This window comes from Aotus nancymaae, unplaced genomic scaffold (genome assembly GCF_030222135.1).
Source record: "Aotus nancymaae isolate 86718 unplaced genomic scaffold, 86718_ANA_hifiasm-v0.15.2.pri h1tg000049l, whole genome shotgun sequence".
In the NCBI taxonomy this organism is placed as follows: Eukaryota; Metazoa; Chordata; class Mammalia; order Primates; family Aotidae; genus Aotus; species Aotus nancymaae.
The window spans coordinates 248,330-264,616 of record NW_026988463.1 but is presented as its reverse complement, the minus strand read 5'-3'; the positions used below and the strand labels follow the sequence as shown (position 1 = coordinate 264,616).

At 53.3% G+C, this 16,287-nt stretch overlaps 1 protein-coding gene across 2 annotated transcripts in view; it reads right to left on the bottom strand.

Moving 5' to 3' along the window:
* Positions 1–16,287, bottom strand: part of FAM234A (family with sequence similarity 234 member A) — a 29,591-nt gene that overhangs the window by 1,493 nt on the left and 11,811 nt on the right. The window contains exons 3-13 of one of the 2 annotated variants that reach the window (XM_021675126.2): positions 12,331–12,631; positions 6,598–6,714; positions 6,047–6,238; positions 4,823–4,953; positions 4,291–4,423; positions 3,965–4,094; positions 3,429–3,569; positions 3,072–3,147; positions 2,678–2,833; positions 2,156–2,258; positions 749–2,061 (exon numbers count right to left, since the gene is read on the bottom strand). In XM_021675126.2, coding sequence (XP_021530801.2) covers positions 1,850–2,061; positions 2,156–2,258; positions 2,678–2,833; positions 3,072–3,147; positions 3,429–3,569; positions 3,965–4,094; positions 4,291–4,423; positions 4,823–4,953; positions 6,047–6,238; positions 6,598–6,714; positions 12,331–12,598 — 1,659 coding nt within the window. In that variant the 5' untranslated portion in view covers positions 12,599–12,631 and the 3' untranslated portion in view covers positions 749–1,849. Of the gene's footprint in view, positions 1–748; positions 2,062–2,155; positions 2,259–2,677; positions 2,834–3,071; positions 3,148–3,428; positions 3,570–3,964; positions 4,095–4,290; positions 4,424–4,822; positions 4,954–6,046; positions 6,239–6,597; positions 6,715–12,330; positions 12,632–16,287 lie in introns of those variants that run through there. The other variant, XM_021675129.2, reaches the window with a different exon arrangement.

Below are 16,287 nucleotides of genomic sequence, written 5' to 3'. Positions count from 1 at the left end.
CAACCCCAGTGAACATTCCCCTCTCCCTCCAGCCCTACCCTGCCCGCCCAGTGGTTCTCATTTACAGGCCCTGTCCCCAGAGCCCTATGGCCCTTTCATGCTCAAGGCCTTTTGGGCTGGGTTACTTTTCTCACGGACAAGAGAACTGCTTCCTGGCAGGAGGGCACCCACCTGTTCAGCCTCAGTCCCCGTGTCCGTTGTGGCAAGGAGCGACAGGAACAAGGACCCACCCGGACAGCTCTGGAGCAGGGCTTTTCACACTTGGATACCCACGGGACACTCCTGCAGGGCTCTCTCAAGCACCTGTCTGCCCCTGACAGTTTCCACACCCAAAGCTGCCTCTCAGGGAAGCCACTGCCTGGCTCCTCCTGCCTGCGTGGTCACCAGAGGTCAGCCCGGCCCCGCCGTCATGGCTTCACGCTGCTATCTAGCCAGCCCTCAGAGGTTACGCGGTGCTGAGGCCACCGTCTGTTCCAGGTGGGAGCACACCCACTTGCTTGGAACCAGGGTGCCCAGCTCGTCGGGCAGGGATCCTCAAATTAGAGACCCCTGAAGCTGTCAGAATTGCCGGGTGCCCAGTTTCTGAGCAGGTCTGGGTGGGGGTGCACGCCTCCTCGGCAGCCCTTCCTACCTGGACCCAGGCTGGCCAGCAAATTCCTGGTCACTCCTCCAGGAACAAATCCACTTTACTACTTTGGGAGCAAAGAGACCGGCAGACACACAGACGCTAGGCTCAGGCCTGACCAGGTTTTCCAGGCAGTGCAAAAACGTTTATTCTGCTTTCTTCCTTGGTGGGTGGGGTCATCAGGCTGCTTTGGCTATGAAGCTCGGGCTCCGTGGCCTGGGTGGCCCGAGCAGCACGGAGCACCACAGCCGCCCTGGGGCCTCAGGAGCAGCAAGGCACAGAGGTGAATCCTGCATCAGGTGACACAGCCAGGGGCGTGAGCACCGGAAGGGGAGAGGCGAGGCGCCTGTCATGCCCACCAGGGCACAGGGGCCTCTTCTGGGATAAAGCAGCTCCAGTGTCTACTGAGAGGGCACAGACCGACCCAAACAGGCATTACACAGCCAGTTCCTCAGGACATTCACAGCACATGCAGGCAGAACATGCTGCAACACCACTAAGGACACCTGTGAGCAGCCGTGGGCTTGCTCCAGAGCAGGCCCCACCCGTCCTGTCGGGGGAGACCCCTGCTCCAGAGCCCCCTTCCTCACAGGGCCTGGTCAAAGGAACCAAGTCACACCACCCATGCTAGAGGATTCCCCTGTTGCTCCGGGTAGGGCTGGGAAGCTGGAGCTGTCTCAGGTTCCAGTTGTGGCCCCAAGGCTACCCCAAGCCCGGCACACTCTGAGTTCCATGACTCCTTGGGGGACGGAGCACAGGAGGGAAAAGAGGAATGGACTTCTGCAGGAGGGGGTAGGGGACGGCCTATCCCAGGGACACCCTGCCTCTTCCTACACACTGGCCGCTCTGGCCTGGGGAGAAGCTGGCAAGGAGAGGGCACCGGGTAAGGACAGGGTGCTACAGGGCCCAGCTCTGCCCAAGGTGGCCCAGGGAGACCACGATGAAGGCTGCCCGGTGTGAGCGGGACCCTGCTGCGTGCAGAGTGAGGCCCTATGTGGGGACCCAGGGAGGACGCTGGGCAGGAGAGAGCTCCAGGGTGTCCCCTCACCCATGCACGTCCCTGGGTGTGATCACGGAGAACTGGGAAGGCCGCTCCTACCCAGTGGAGACCATCACCAGGGCCAGGAGTCGTGGAGTCAATGCAGAAACCCGGGGAAGGGCCCACTCTCCAGGACATTGTGTTAGCAGGCAGAGTCTCTCCCACATGATCTGGCTGGCCTGCCTCTACGCCTCACTCCGGTACCGCAGCCGGGAGAACCGGTCCCTGACGGCCTGGTCACTGTCTGGCCCACCCTCACCCAGGTGGACCACCCTGCCGCTTGGGACAAGGTCCCGCACCTTGTGCTTGATCACAGAGACCAGGCCAGGTGCCTCTGAGTTTGCTGGGCCTGTCAGGAGGATGTAGGCAGCGTGGCGGCTTGGCTCAAACAGGACAGCTGCAGGGTAGGGGACACAGCCGTCAGGGCGGCTCAGGACCAGTTGGAGCAGACCCCGCGGAACACCCGGGCCCCCGGCCGAGGCCGCACTCACCATCGAAGGCGACAATGTGTGTAGAGACGTTGGCCAGCTCGAGCAGCACGTGCGGCAGGGTGGGGTGGAACACGTAGAGGCTGTGCCGGGCCTCCCCGGTCTCCTGGGAGAGAACCAGCAGTGGGCCCCACGCCCTTCACGGAGCACTCCCGCAGGACACTGCCGCCAGCGACCACGCCTGGAGCTCCGTGTCCACCAGGGGCCCTGTCCGGGTCCCCCAGACGCCGGGCCCAGCTCTGTAGCTACCTCCCAGCTCCCCCCGCCCAACCTGGTCCTGACCCTGGTCCTTGCTGCGTGGGCACACCCTTCGGGGCACCGCAGGCCATTGGCGCCTCTCCCTGGACTACCCTAAGGTCACTCTCCCTCAGCTCCCACCACCCTATCCTGACCGACTGTCACTGGACTTCAATTTATTTGAGGTCGCCCAGGCACTGATTAGCTTCTGGGCACTCCCAGGTGGAGCCCAAACCTGGGTCTCTGGCCCTGGCTCCCGCACGGCTGCTCTGAGGGAGGCTCCCATACCGTCTCGCTGGTGCTGCCGAGCTCGTGGAGGCCCCAGAAGAAGAAGGCCGAGCGGTGGTCTGCGGTGGGCAGGCTGGTGGACAGCGGACCCCCAGGGAGGCTCGGGAGGGCTAGGCTCCGCAGGACATCTCCAGTGCTGAGGTCCAGGAACAGGATCTGGGGAGGGAGGGGGGACGTGGGGGCCATCCTGGGGGCTACTGGGAAACCCTGAAGGCTTGCACAGGCACACGTGCCTGCAGCCACGCCAGCCCGGAGGCCGATGCTCTGAGGGAGGCAGAACCTTCTTAGCGGCGCTGAGGGCAGCAGCCTCCTGGGCCACAGCCCCATCTGCTTTCAGAGCAGCCTATCCTCAGCGAAGAACAAAGATGCCACCTCCGAAGGAAGAGCAGCGAACCTGTCTGTCGGCGCCAGTTCCGTTTTCAACGACGACAGCCAAGGTGTCTGGTTTGTAGTGGCCGAAGATGGGTTTTCTGGAAGAACAGGGAGGAAGTGTGCACAAGGGCTCTCAGCGAGTCGACAGATGAAGGAAGCGCCCGCGAACAGGTCTGCCCCTCAGTCTCACAGCCACATCTGGACCGGGATCCAGGACACGGAGCCGATGTCTGGGGCAAGGGGCAGCACCAAAGACAGGCGAGAGGCCCTGGCAGCAGCACACGGCACTCACCCCCAGAGTGGCCTCCTCACCAGCCAACGGGACATGCCCAGGGTGCTGAAAAGCAGCACGTGCATGACTCCTGGGGGGACCCCGTACCTTAGGACATGGGCCGCCCTGGGTGGCCAGCGGTATGTCAGCTTCTGCCCGTCTAGCAGTACGCAGGCCTCCGAGCCCACGAGGAACACGTCTGTGCCGGTGTTCCCTGGGACGTGCATCAGGTAGCGCACTGCTCCAGAGCTACACAGAAGAGCGGGAGAAAGGGGTGCTGGGTCCCCAGGGGAGGCCTCAGACACCCAGTGGGGGCAGGGCTCCCGTATCGCCATCTCAGGGGGCTCCTCTCAGGCCCCGCAATCCCTGTGTTCCTCAGTTCTACAGCTTGGAAAGAGAAGCAAGAGCCCGCTCTCCGTGGAGACGGACAGGCACACCATCAGGACGCTTCCTTCTCTTTGCTCTTCACCCAGCTTTTGTTTGACGTCTCTCCCATCCGAGCCCAGGCTGACCCCGAGGTACTCCCAGCCCGCCCTGCCCGCGGGGCTGCTCTGGGCTCCACAGAGACGGTCCGAACACTGGGGCTGGGGAGCTAGGCTGTGGTGGGGCGCTCTGCATGGAGAAAGGTCTCAGCCCGGACCCACCTGTGGGAAAGCATCCTGTGGGTGGTGGCGTTGAACATGCTCTCCCAGAGGGGGTCCTTCTTGAACGGGCCGTCCCTCCCGGTCACCTTCTCATAGAGACCCTTCACAGACCAACTGCAGAGGGAGCTTGCTATTCAAAACACAGAAGGGCCCGGAGTCACTGGGGTCACGCCGGGAAGCTGCACCAGGAGCCCTCGGGGCCACGTGGGGCCAGGCCCTGGGCTTCCCGACTCCAGCACCTCTAGTGTAGGAGCAGGGCCTGAGGGCCCGCGGGGCAGTCACCATTCCCTCCCACACTCTGCCCGTGAGGCTGGCCAGGTACATACCACAAGGGAAGAGGATATAGTGGGCACCCGTCCTGGTGACGTGAAGGAGGAAGCCACTTTCCCCATCCACACCGAGGCTGCCTCTGAGGCCAATCTGGTCCCCGTTGCGGCCTGAGTAGAGATGACCACTAACCTGCAATGACACAGGGCCTGAGGAAGAGAGGGAGGGGCACGGTACCACAGGAGACGTGGAAGGGGGAGGGGCCACAGGCTCTTGGTCTTGAGGACAGAGGTGTTCACATCAGAGTCTGACACTGTGGTCAGTGACTCCACACTGCACAGGCCGTCTGAGGCGGGCAGGGCAGCCCTGGTGCCTTGCAGATGCTCCCAGCCCTCAGAGCTTCACCCTCAGCACTGCAATGGTACAGAATGGAAGTGTGTGTGCCACCGTTCTTGGGGAGGCCCCAAAGCCACCTGGTAGAGGTGGAGTCCCCTCAGTATGCTGGGTCTATGGGAGTTGGGCACGGGGGGCTCTTGGCGAGTCCCCGACAAGCGGCCAGACCCAAATCCTGTCTGGGAAGTTGAGCTGTACCTCCTCCTGCTCCTGGGTGAGAACCAGCAAGTCTGGGACCCCATCGCTGTCCACGTCAGGCACCTGCAGCAGAGGGCTCAGGATGGACGCATTCCTGCTGAAGCTGCTGGGATGGTGCCACAGGGTTTCCCCTAAAATCAGGCACACGGTCACGGAATAAGGCCTTAGTCCCCTTCAACAGCAGCCTGGCAACTGCACAGCCTGTGACAGGCAGGCTCCTGTTGAACTGTCACCCTTGTGACCACACGGCTCACCACACACTCAAAGCAGAGATCCCAACAGGAGGGAGGGCGGCACTCCTGTGCCTGTAAAGGAGCAGCACACGGAAGTGGTGGACACACGACCTGCCTCCGTATGGAGGCCCAGTGGCGACACACCAAAGGCTGACAGTCTCATTCCTGGGAACCGCAGGGCTCTCCCTTCCTTTTCTCCCAGCTGTGTGTCCTAGAACATCCAGGGCCAATGCTGACCCTCCTGCCTGAGTGCCTAAAGCCTGACCTCACCCACCTCTCGAAGCCCCTGCCTCTTGCAGGCCCCAGCTGAGCAGCCCCTTCCTCTGCCCTGCACAGAGAAGGTAGGAATGGAGCTGTGTGCTTGGAGGCGGGTCTACTGACCACAGGTCCCAACGCAACTCCTCACCCACACACATTCTCATCCAAACCTTTTTTTTCTTTTTAAGATAGATCTCTTGATTCTTAAAATATTTCCAGCCTGCTCTTTATTCTCCTCTATACCCTTAAAATGACAACTTGTAAGGGAAATGTGAACATTCACCAAATCTAGGCACAGAATTCCTCCAGAGCACCATGAGGTGCGAGGAGCCCACGCACACAAAGCCCCGCGCACCACGCATTCCTACGCTTGTGCTTCCACGCGGCCGGCTCCGCTGGGGCTCGGAGACCTGCGCCCTCAGGCTCAGGGGCACCTACAGGCCTATCTTCCTGGGTGGGCTGAGCGCAGGTTCATGTTCTGGGCTCGCCCTGGGCACTGCCACCACAGACACTCCAGGAGCAGCTGGCGGCCAAGCCGCTCCTCCTCTCTGCTACCCCATAGCAGGTGATATCTAACTGCCTGTGGGTGACAGCCCACCAGCCAGGTGTAACGGGAGGTGACAGACACAGTGCAGTGAGGCAGCTGAGGCACATGACTTCCACTTGGAGGCATTCCCCTAAGTTTCCTTCCCACCCAGCCACCCTCAAGATCACAGGGCTGAGCCTGGCCTACCTGTGAAGAAGTTGACCGCTGTGAAAGAACCGGGTCGGTCCACAAGGATGCAGGAAGGAGGCATCTCGCCGCCCCTTTGCCGGGGCACCGCACACTCCATGAAGGCCACGTCTTGGGCCACAGGCCTCTCCCAGAGCGTGCTGCCGTTGGCCCCCGACACAGCAGCCGCAAAGGTGCAGGGAGAGGAAAAGCCTATAGGGAGAGACACCAGCACATCACTGCTGCAACCTCTGGGCGACTGGGCAGCCCCAGTGTGCGCTCTGCCAGGCCTGTCTTCCTCACACCTCATCCTGGGCCAGAGCCTCTCCCTCCAGGTGTATCCCCTTTATCTTGTAGGCTCTTCAGGCTCTAATGCTGACCCATAGGGTCTCAGTGGCCACAGCAGTGCTGGGTCTGGGCCTCCTGGCCTCTTTCTAGTCCTGGCAGGAAGGGTGATGAGATGGGTTTCACAAATACCAGCATCAGCTTCCCCCAAACACTGAGAGGATGACCCAAAACAAAGATTCCTCCTTCTACATGGAGCTTCTCTTTTTCAGTTGAAATGAAATTACCTTCATCCACGCAGGACTGGTTGAAATTGTTGCTGCTGTTGGTATTTTTATAAAGAAAGAGAATATCTTGGATCCTGTCCCCGTTTATGTCGTCCACAGCCAGAAAGTCATAGGTGACTGAAAGAGAAAACCAGACTGTACTCCACAGGCCATGCCTGGTTTCCAGGAACGGTCAGGTCCAACACGAGCTACTTCTCTGCTCCCATTGAGGTCACCCAACGAGGATGGTGGCTTCTTCCTCACGAGGATGAGTAATTTCCTTCCAGAATACAAGAGGTGGGACAATGCCCAGTGTTCACCTTCAGAAAAGAACAAGCAGGAATCCTGGGCATGCCGAATGGATGCCCTGGCACCTTCTGATCAGAAATAAATCCCTCCCTAGAACAGATGGTATCTAGACAGTCCACATTCCATACCCGTCAGGGTCTATACTTCCTTTCATTCAAGGACTCAAGCAATAAACTATATGCCCTAAACTCAAACACCAAAAGAATGAAGTTGAACCCCCAACAACTTTTTAATTTAGAAACAGAGTCTGACTTTGTGGTCCAGGCTGGTCTTGAACTCCAGGCCTCAAGTGATCCTCCTGCCTCACCAACCTGAAGTGCTGGGATGACAGGCACAAGCCACTGGGCCCAGCATGAAGTTGGATCTTTACTTTTACACCATGCACAAAAATGAACTCAAAGCAGGGCGCAGTGGCTCACGCCTGTAATCCCAGCACTTTCGGAGGCTGAGGTGGGCGGATCATGAGGTCAGGAGTTCGTGACCAGCCTGACCAATATGGTGAAACCCCATCTTAAAAAAAAAAAAAAGAGGCCGGGCACGGTGGCTCACGCCTGTAATCCCAGCACTTTGGGAGGCCGAGGTGGGCGGGTCACAAGGTCAAGAGATCGAGACCATCCTGATCAACATGGTGAAACCCCGTCTCTACTAAAAATACAAAAAATTAGCTGGGCATGGTGGCGCGTGCCTGTAATCCCAGCTACTCAGGAGGCTGAGGCAGGAGAATTGCCTGAACCCAGGAGGCGGAGGTTGCGGTTAGCCGAGATCGCGCCATTGCACTCCAGCCTGGGTAACAAGAGCGAAACTCTGCCTCAAAAAAAAGAACTCAAAATGAATTAAAGACCTAAACATAAGAGCTAAAACTATACGACTCTTAGAAAAAAAAAAAAAGGAAAAATTTTCATGATATTGGATTTGGTAAGGACTTCTTTGATACAAAAGTGTAGGAGGCCGGACACAATGATTCACGCCTATAATCCCAGCACTTTGGGAAGCCAGGGGAGGGAGGGGGCAGATCACCTGAGGTCAGGAGTTTGAGACCAGCCTGGGTAACATGGTGAAACCCTGTCTCTACTCAAAATACAAAAATTAGCCAGGCGTGGTGGCATAGGCCTAAAATCCCAGCTCTTCAGGAGGCTGAGACAGGAGAATTACTTGAACCTAGGAGGTGGAGGTTGCCGTGAATCAAGATCACACCACTGTACTCCCCCACCTGGATGACAGAGTAAGACACTGTCTTAAAGGGAAAAAAAAGCACAGCAAACAAAAGAAAAAGTAAAGCGGACTTCATGAAAATTAACAACTTTGGCCACAGCGCCTCATGCCTATAATCCCAGCACTCTGGGAGGCCAAGGTGGGTGGAACACAGGGTCAGGAGACTGTGACCATCCTGGGTAACATGGTGGAACCTCATTTCTACCAAAAATCTACAAAAAAAATTAGCCGGGCATGGTGGTGGGCACCTGTAATCCCAGCTACTCGGGAGGCTGAGGCAGGAGAATCGCTTGAACCCGGGAGGCACAAGTTGCAGTGAGCGGAGATCACGCCACTGCACTCCAGCCTGGGCGACAAAGCAAGACTCCATCTCAAAAAAAACAAAACAAAACAAATCCAGAACACTTTTATGCATAAAAGAATACTATCAAGAGAATGAAAAGGCTGGGCGCGGTGGTTCACACCTGTAGTCCGAGCACTTTAGGAGGCCGAGGTAGGTGCATCACTTGAGGTCAGGAGTTTCAGACCAGCCTGGCCAACATGGTGAAATTACCCCCTCCACCAAAACTACAAAAATTAGCCAGGCATGGTGGCACGTGCCTGTAACCCCAGCTACTTGGGAGGCTGAGACAGGAGGAGGGTACAGTGAGCCAAGATGGAACTACTGCACTCCAGCCTGAGGGACAAGGGCAAAACTCCATCTCAAAAAAAAAAAAAAAAAAAACAGCTAGGCTCGGTAGCTCATGCCTATAATCCTAGCACTTTGGGAGGCTGAGGTGGGTAGATGGCCTGAGATCAGGAGTTTGAGACCAGTCTTGCCAGCATAGTGAAACCCGTCTCTACTAAAAATGCAAAAAATTAGCTGGGCATGGTGGCACGTGCCTGTAATCCCAGCTACTAGGGAGGGTGAGGCAGAAGAGTCACTTGAACCCAGGAGGTAGAGATTACAGTGATGGAGATCATGCCACTGCACTCCAGCCTGGGCAACAAGAGGGAACTTTGTTTCAAAAAAAAAAAAAAAAGAACTTTCTTTTTTTTTGGGTAGGTGAGTTGTTACACACTCCATAGCAGATTCTGACTTCCATGGCCACCGTCCTGCTAAGAAAGAAATTTAAAAAAATTTTTTTTTAATGAGCAAAAGACTTGCATAGACATTCACCAAAGAAGACACGAGAATGATTAAAAATCATATGAAGAGAGGAGCCCAACACTTTTAGTCACCGGGAGATTCTAATTCACACCCACTAACACGGGCATAATCAAAAAGACAGACAATAACAAGTGTTGGCAAGGACTGGAGAAAGTAAAGGCCTCCTCAGCACTGCGGGGAGGAACGTAAAATAGCACAGTCGCTTGGGAAAACAGCTTGTCAGCGTCTCAGGAAGTTAAACATAAACTTACACAGGGCTCAGCAATTCCGCTCCTAGCAATGTACCCTAGAAATGAAAACATATCCACACAAACATCTACACGTGAATGTTCACAGCAGAATTATTCATAAGAGCCCCAACTGGGAGCGATCCAGATGATCATCAGCCAGCACCCCTGGCAGGAGCACCGCCCAGCGACAGAAAGACACAGACCACAACACGAACGAACTGAACCGCAAAACATCACACTAAGTGAATGAAGTCACACTCCAAAGGTACATACTCTATGATATCACTCACTTCTATAAAATATATCTAGAGGCCGTGCATGGTGGCTCACGCCTGTAATCCCACCAGTTTGGGAGGCTGAGGTGGGCGGATCACGGGGTCAGGAGTTTGAGACCAGCTTGGCCAACACAGTGAAACCCCATCTCTACTAAAAATACAAAAAATTATCTGGGCATGGTAGTGGGTGCCTGTAGTCCCGGTCACTCAGGAGGCTGAGGCAGGAGAATCACCTGAATCCGGGAGTTGGAGGTTGCAGTGAGCCGAGATCCCATCACTGCACTCCAGCCTGGCAACAGAGTGAGACTCTGTCTCAAAAAAAAAAAAAAAAAGTCCAGGTTGGGAGGCTGAGGAGGACGGGCAAATTGCCTAAAGTCAAGAGTTGGAGACCAGTCTGATCAACATGGTGAAATCCCAACTCTACTAAAAATACAAAAATATTAGCCAGAAATGGTGGCATGTGCCTATAATCTCAGCTACTTGCGAGACTGAGGCAAGGGAATTGCTTGAACCAGGGAAGGTGGAGGTTGCAGTGAGTCAAGATCACGCCACTGCACTCCAGCATGGGCAACAGAGCAAGACTCCATCTTAAAAAACAAACAAACAAAAAAAAAACGGTGGCTCACGCCTGTAATCCAAGCACTTTAGAGGCCAAGGCGGGCAGATCACCTGAGGTTGAGAGTTCAAGACCAGCCTGACCAACATGGTGAAACCCCGTTTTTTTTTAAAAAAAAAAAAAAAAAAGTTTGGGCAAGTGGCTCATACTTATAATCCCAGCACTTTGGGAGGCCGAGGCAGGCAGATCACAAGGTCAGGAGCTTGAGACCAGCCTGACCAAGATGGTGAAACCTCGTCTCTACTACAAATACAAAAAAAATTAGCCGGGCATGGTGGCACACACCAGTAATCCCAGCTACTTAGGAGGCTAAGGCAAGAGAATCCCTTGAACCCAGGAGGCGGAGGTTGCAGTGAGCCAAGATCATGCCACTGCACTCCAGTCCAGGCAACAGAGTGAGGCTCTTGTCTCAAAAAAAAAAAAAAAAAATTATAGCACGATAAAGCTGCAAAAAAAAAACAAAAAAAAAAACATACAAACAGAGAAACATATATTGTCTTCCCAAATTAAGCAGTAAATCTTGAACACAAACTGAACCTAAGTGAGGTTTCAACAAGAAATGCTATTGATGTCGCTGGAGAAGCCCTCAAGTCTGTGCCAGGAAACACGCTGAGGCTCTCAGTGCTCACACCCACTGACATGCTGACTGCAGCTGCTGTTCTCCCAGGAGCATAATGTCCTGACTAAGGCTGACTCCACTGCTTTTCATAAAGGCCAAGACTCCAGACTGCCACATTCATGACACAGCAATCAAAGTGTGCTCTCCTTTCGCTAACCAGAATGCGAGCTGGGGCACCCTAGCAAGACGACCGCACGAGCTGGTGTATGTTCTTCACATTTCATGACAGGCTTCTCTGTATCTTTCAGTCAGCAGCTCTGTTTCATTAAATTCTTTAATTTAGAAAAGCAGCCAAATAGCCGGGCGCGGTGGCTCACGCCTGTAATCCCAGCACTTTGGGAGGCCGAGGCAGGTGGATCACAAGGTCAAGAGATGGAGACCACCCTGGCTAACATGGTGAAATCACGTTTCTACAGATAAAATACAAAAACTTAGCCAGGCACGGTGGCACGCACCTGTAATCCCAGCTTCTAGGGAGGCTGAGGCACTTGAACCCGGGAGATGGAGGTTGCAGTGAGCCGAGATCATACCACTGCATTCCAGCCTGGGCAACAGAATGAGACTCATGTCTCGAAAAATAAAGAAAAATACAAAAAAGTAACCGGGTGTGGTGGGGTGCGCCTGCAATCCTAGCTACTCAGGAGGATGAGGCAGGAGAATCACTTGAACCTGGGAGGTGGAGGATGCAGTGAGCTGAGATCGTGCCATTGTACTCCAGCCTGGGCAACAAGAGCAAAACTCCGTCAAAAAAAAGAAAAGAAAAGAAAAGAAAAGTAGCCAAATGGGCTACTTTTGTTTATTTACCCACCTCATCCTTCCTAAAAATGGGAGCACCAGAAGCCAGCCACAATGCCTCCCTGGCAGTATTTCCATGTTTATTTAAGGGCTGCTCAGCCGGGTGCTGCAGTGGCTCGCGCCTGTATTCCCAGCACTTTGGGAGGCTGAGGAAGGCGGATCACCTGAAGTCAGGAGGTCAAGACCAGCCTGACCAACATGGAAAACCCTGTCTCTACTAAAAACACAAAATTAGCTGGGTGTGGGGGTGCATGCCTGTAATCCCAGCTACTCGGAAGGCTGAGGCAGCTGGAGGTTGTGGTGAGCTGAGACCGCACCACGGCTCTCCAGTCTGGGCAATAAGAGTGAAACTCTGTCTCAACAAAAACCCAAAAAACGATGTTCTATCACTCCCTGAAACTCCAGGAAAACCTCGGACATAGAGTGGCAGCCCCTTGGGGTTGATTCACTGTTAAAGGCCACTTCTAGACTCACAGACACAAAATTCTGCCCCCCACCCCTGGGAAGAGCTGCTTTGGACGCCACTGGGCAGGGAAACCTAGGCTCACCAGCGGCATTGTAGTCGATCCTCCACATTCGCTGTGACGCTGACCGGTCTGGACACGGGATGACGAATGAGACGACAAACACCACAAAAAGGCAGAGAAACAACGAAAGAAAAAACGCCACCGTACGGCATCGGGAGAGCTGGGATTGTGGAGCCGTGCTTTTCAAGTTATCTTCATTTTTCGATGGGTTTCCCAGATTTTCCTGTGATTTTCTTTCTTCATTTTTCAAGGGGTAGATTTCGGCTTCTAAGTCCTTGTCGTCCAACATCACGTGCACATCCCAAAGTTTAACTCCTGGTCACTGAGTCAATAAAACAAGAGGTCGGCGAGGCCGGCAGTCCCACAGCACAAAGCTGCAGCACAGAGGGGTCTGCTGGTGTCAGCTTCTTGGGGAGCTGGCTGCAGCTCTAACTATGGGCCATCAGCCCAGGAAATAAAAGCTAAATAAATGTTTAGGGTGTCAGTCTTAACACACTGTACTTAAGAAGGTCTTTAATTAATGTGGGAAGGCGAATTAGCTGCGTAGAGCCAGCAGGCAGGAAACTATTTTCATCCTGAACACGCTGGTGCTTCCTGCCTACTGCACCCAGGAACGGCTGAATGAGCTCCAGGGCAGCGCTGGGCATGAGCTGGGATGAGGAAACCCACACCCTGCATGTGAAACTAAGCTCCGCCTAATCAGCATCTGAGCCATCTGAGGGACCTTCCACCAGCCTCAAGCACGGATGGAAAAGGTGGCCCAGGTGCACACACATGGGCTCCCTGGAGGGCCAAAGACCCAAAATTCAAAGCACCCTGAGTCAAGATGGGCTCTAGGCAGGCAGCCTTGCACCTCTCTAGCTGTGTGACCAGGACACGTGCTTTGACTGAACTGTGCCTCAGTTTCCTTATCTGTAAAAGAAATAATATCTACCTTAGAAGCCCATACTAAGGATTAATTAAATGCATATGAAGCATTTATAAGATCATTTGATACAGAGTAACATTCAAACACTAGCTAACTATTATTAATAAAATATGTTCACGATAAACACAGACAAGAAAAAAATAAAGTCTGTTCAAACGGAAGTCCATGGGGAGGACAGAGGACAGCTGTGTGGAGTGAGCTCAGGGCTGAGCTAACTTCTGAGCCCTGACTCTGAAGGGGAAAAACATGCCCTCTCCTCATCCCGGTCCCCTCCTGCTGGCTGGATTGGGGGTTGACGCGGTGGTGAAACCGGCAGTCACCGTCTTAGAGACAAAACAGAAGATACGTTTGAAGATGGGAAAGGCACGAGGCCCCTGATATCTGCTAACCACCACCACCCAGCCTGAGCTGCTTCCACTGTATTAAATGAGAAAAAAACAAACTTCCATTTTGTCTCCGGCAAGATTTTTGTTATTTTGGCCCCTTTTAAACAGCCAAACTGAAGCCCTAACACAAAATACTGAGAAACTGGACATGATCATGCAGATTTGCGGTATAATCTTCATCTACCCAAAAGGAAGTCAACAGTTCACGACAAAGGGAGGGGTGAAAGAGGGGGTACAGAGGTCAGCGAGGGAGTGCTGAGAGCTGAAGCCGCACCCTCTGGGGAAGGGTCAGGGAGACAGAGAGATAAGGGACTGCTGGCTTATGTTTCAACTGTTTACTCCTGACTTTGTCTTTCCCTAATTGTCTAATAAAAATAATTCATTTTAAAACCTGTGTATACCCAGTAGAATGGCTTTAATTTTAAAAACGAAAAACGACAAGTCTGGGTGAGGATGTGGAGAAATCGGAACCCTGGTACATCGCTGGTGGGACTGAGAAATGATGCAGCTGCTGTGAAACACCGCCTGGCAGAGCCTAACAAAGCTAAATATAGAATTACTGTATTCTCTAGCAATTCCAGTCCTAGGTATACATCCCCAAGAATTAAACATAGAGACGGGGGCCGGGCATGGTGGCTCATGCCTGTAATCCCAACACTTTTGGAGGCCAAGGCTGGTGGATTACCTGGGGTTGGGAGCTTAAGACCAGCCTGACCAACAAGGAAAAACCCTATCTCTACTAAAAATACAAACTTAGGTGGGCCTGGTGGCACATGCCCGTAATCCAAGCTTCTTGGGAGGCAGGACAATCACTTGAATCCAGGAGGCGGAGGTTGCGGTAAGCAGAGATTGCTCCATTGCACTCCAGCCTTGGCAACAAGAGCTACACTGTCTCCAAAAAAAAAAAAAAAAACAGGATGGGCGTGGTAACTCACGCCTGTAATCCCAGCACTTTGGGAGGCCAAGACATGTGGATCATGAGATCAGGAGATCGAGACCATCCTGGCCATGGTGAACCCTGTCTCTATAAAAAAACAAAACAAAACAAAAAACCAGAAACTTGGCCAGCAGGGTGGCTCATGCCCTTAATGTCAGCGGTTTGGGAAGCCAGGGCAGAGGATCCCTTGAAGTTTGCTCAAGGCAGCAGTGAGCTCTGATCATACCACTGCACTCTAGCCTGAGCAACAGAGCCAGACTCCATCTCTTAAAAAAAAAAACCTGGCTAGGTGTGGTGACTCATGCCTGTAATTGCAGCACTTTGAGACGCCAAGCAGCAAATTGCTTGAGCTCGGGAGTTCAAGACCAGCCTGGACAACATGGCAAGACTCTGTCTCTACTAAAAATACCAAAAAAATTAACAGGTATGGTGGCACTCACGTGTGGTCCCAGCTACCCCGGAGGCTGCTGCAGAAAAATCACTTGACTTTGGGAGGCACAGGTGGGTGGATCACCTAAGGTCAGGAATTCGAGACCAGCCTAGACAACACAGTGAAACCCCATCTCTACAAAAAATACAAAAATCAGCCAGGTGTGGTGGCACTTGCCTGTAATCTCAGTTACTTGGGAGGCTGAGGCAAGAGAATCACTTGAACTCAGGAGGTGGAGGCTGCAGTGAGCCCAGATCATGCCATTGCACTCCAGCCTGGGTGAAAAAGTGAGACTCTGCTAAAAAAAAAAAGATCACTTGAGCCCAGGGGGAGCAGAGGCTATGTAAGCGGAGATCACACCACTGTGCTCCCGCCTCGGTGACAGAGCGAGACCCTGTCTCAAAAAACAAACAGACAAATAAAAAACCCACCACAGAAACGCAAATAAAATTCTGACACGTTATAAAATTATGCTAAATTAAATAACTACGACACCAAGGTCACCTGTGGTGTGATTCCAATTCTCTGCAATGCCCAGAATAGGCAAATCCATAGAGGCAGAAGGCAGATTCGTGGTTGCCAGGTGTTGTGGGGTGATGAAAATAGTGGTGACGGTTACAAAATGTTATGAATGTACCAAATGTCACTAATGGCAAATTTTATGTTATGTACACTTTACCACAATTTAAAAAAAATGTGTGCATTCTCCTAAGTGCTGAGGCTTAAGTTTTAGCCTGTTAGAAGTCAGAAAAGGTGTGCTTATCAAAGGTAATGAGTTAGACCATGGAAAATCAAACAATGAGTCATGACCAAGGACCTCATTAAACCCAAGCAGCTGGCATGGGGGTGGGGAAGGCAGGGCATGGGTTGTCTAGAAAGGTAACTGCGGAAAAAGCCAGCAAAAGAACGTGCGAGTGTCTCGTTGCTGGGGCCCGAGGGGCTGGGGCCAGGGCGTGAACAAGAGGAGACTGTCGTTTGTTCAGCAAATTTAGCCACCATGTACCCAGCGAAGGGATGTGTGAAGTGTTTAAAACATAGATTCCTTTGGCAAAGGAAAGAAAATGGAATGAGAACCAGAATGCTAAAATTCTGGATTTCTATCTTTAAGGCTTTAAACTTAAGAGCTTTAAAATTGCAGCCAAGAAATTCGAGCTCTGAGCCTCAGCTGTCCTCATTTGCCGGGAGCCAGAGCATCTAAGGAAACATGCAGGATGGCTGGGTGCAATGGCTCACACCTGTAATCCCAGCACTTTGGGAGGCTGCGGCAAGTGGATCTCCTGAGGTCAGGAGTTCGAAA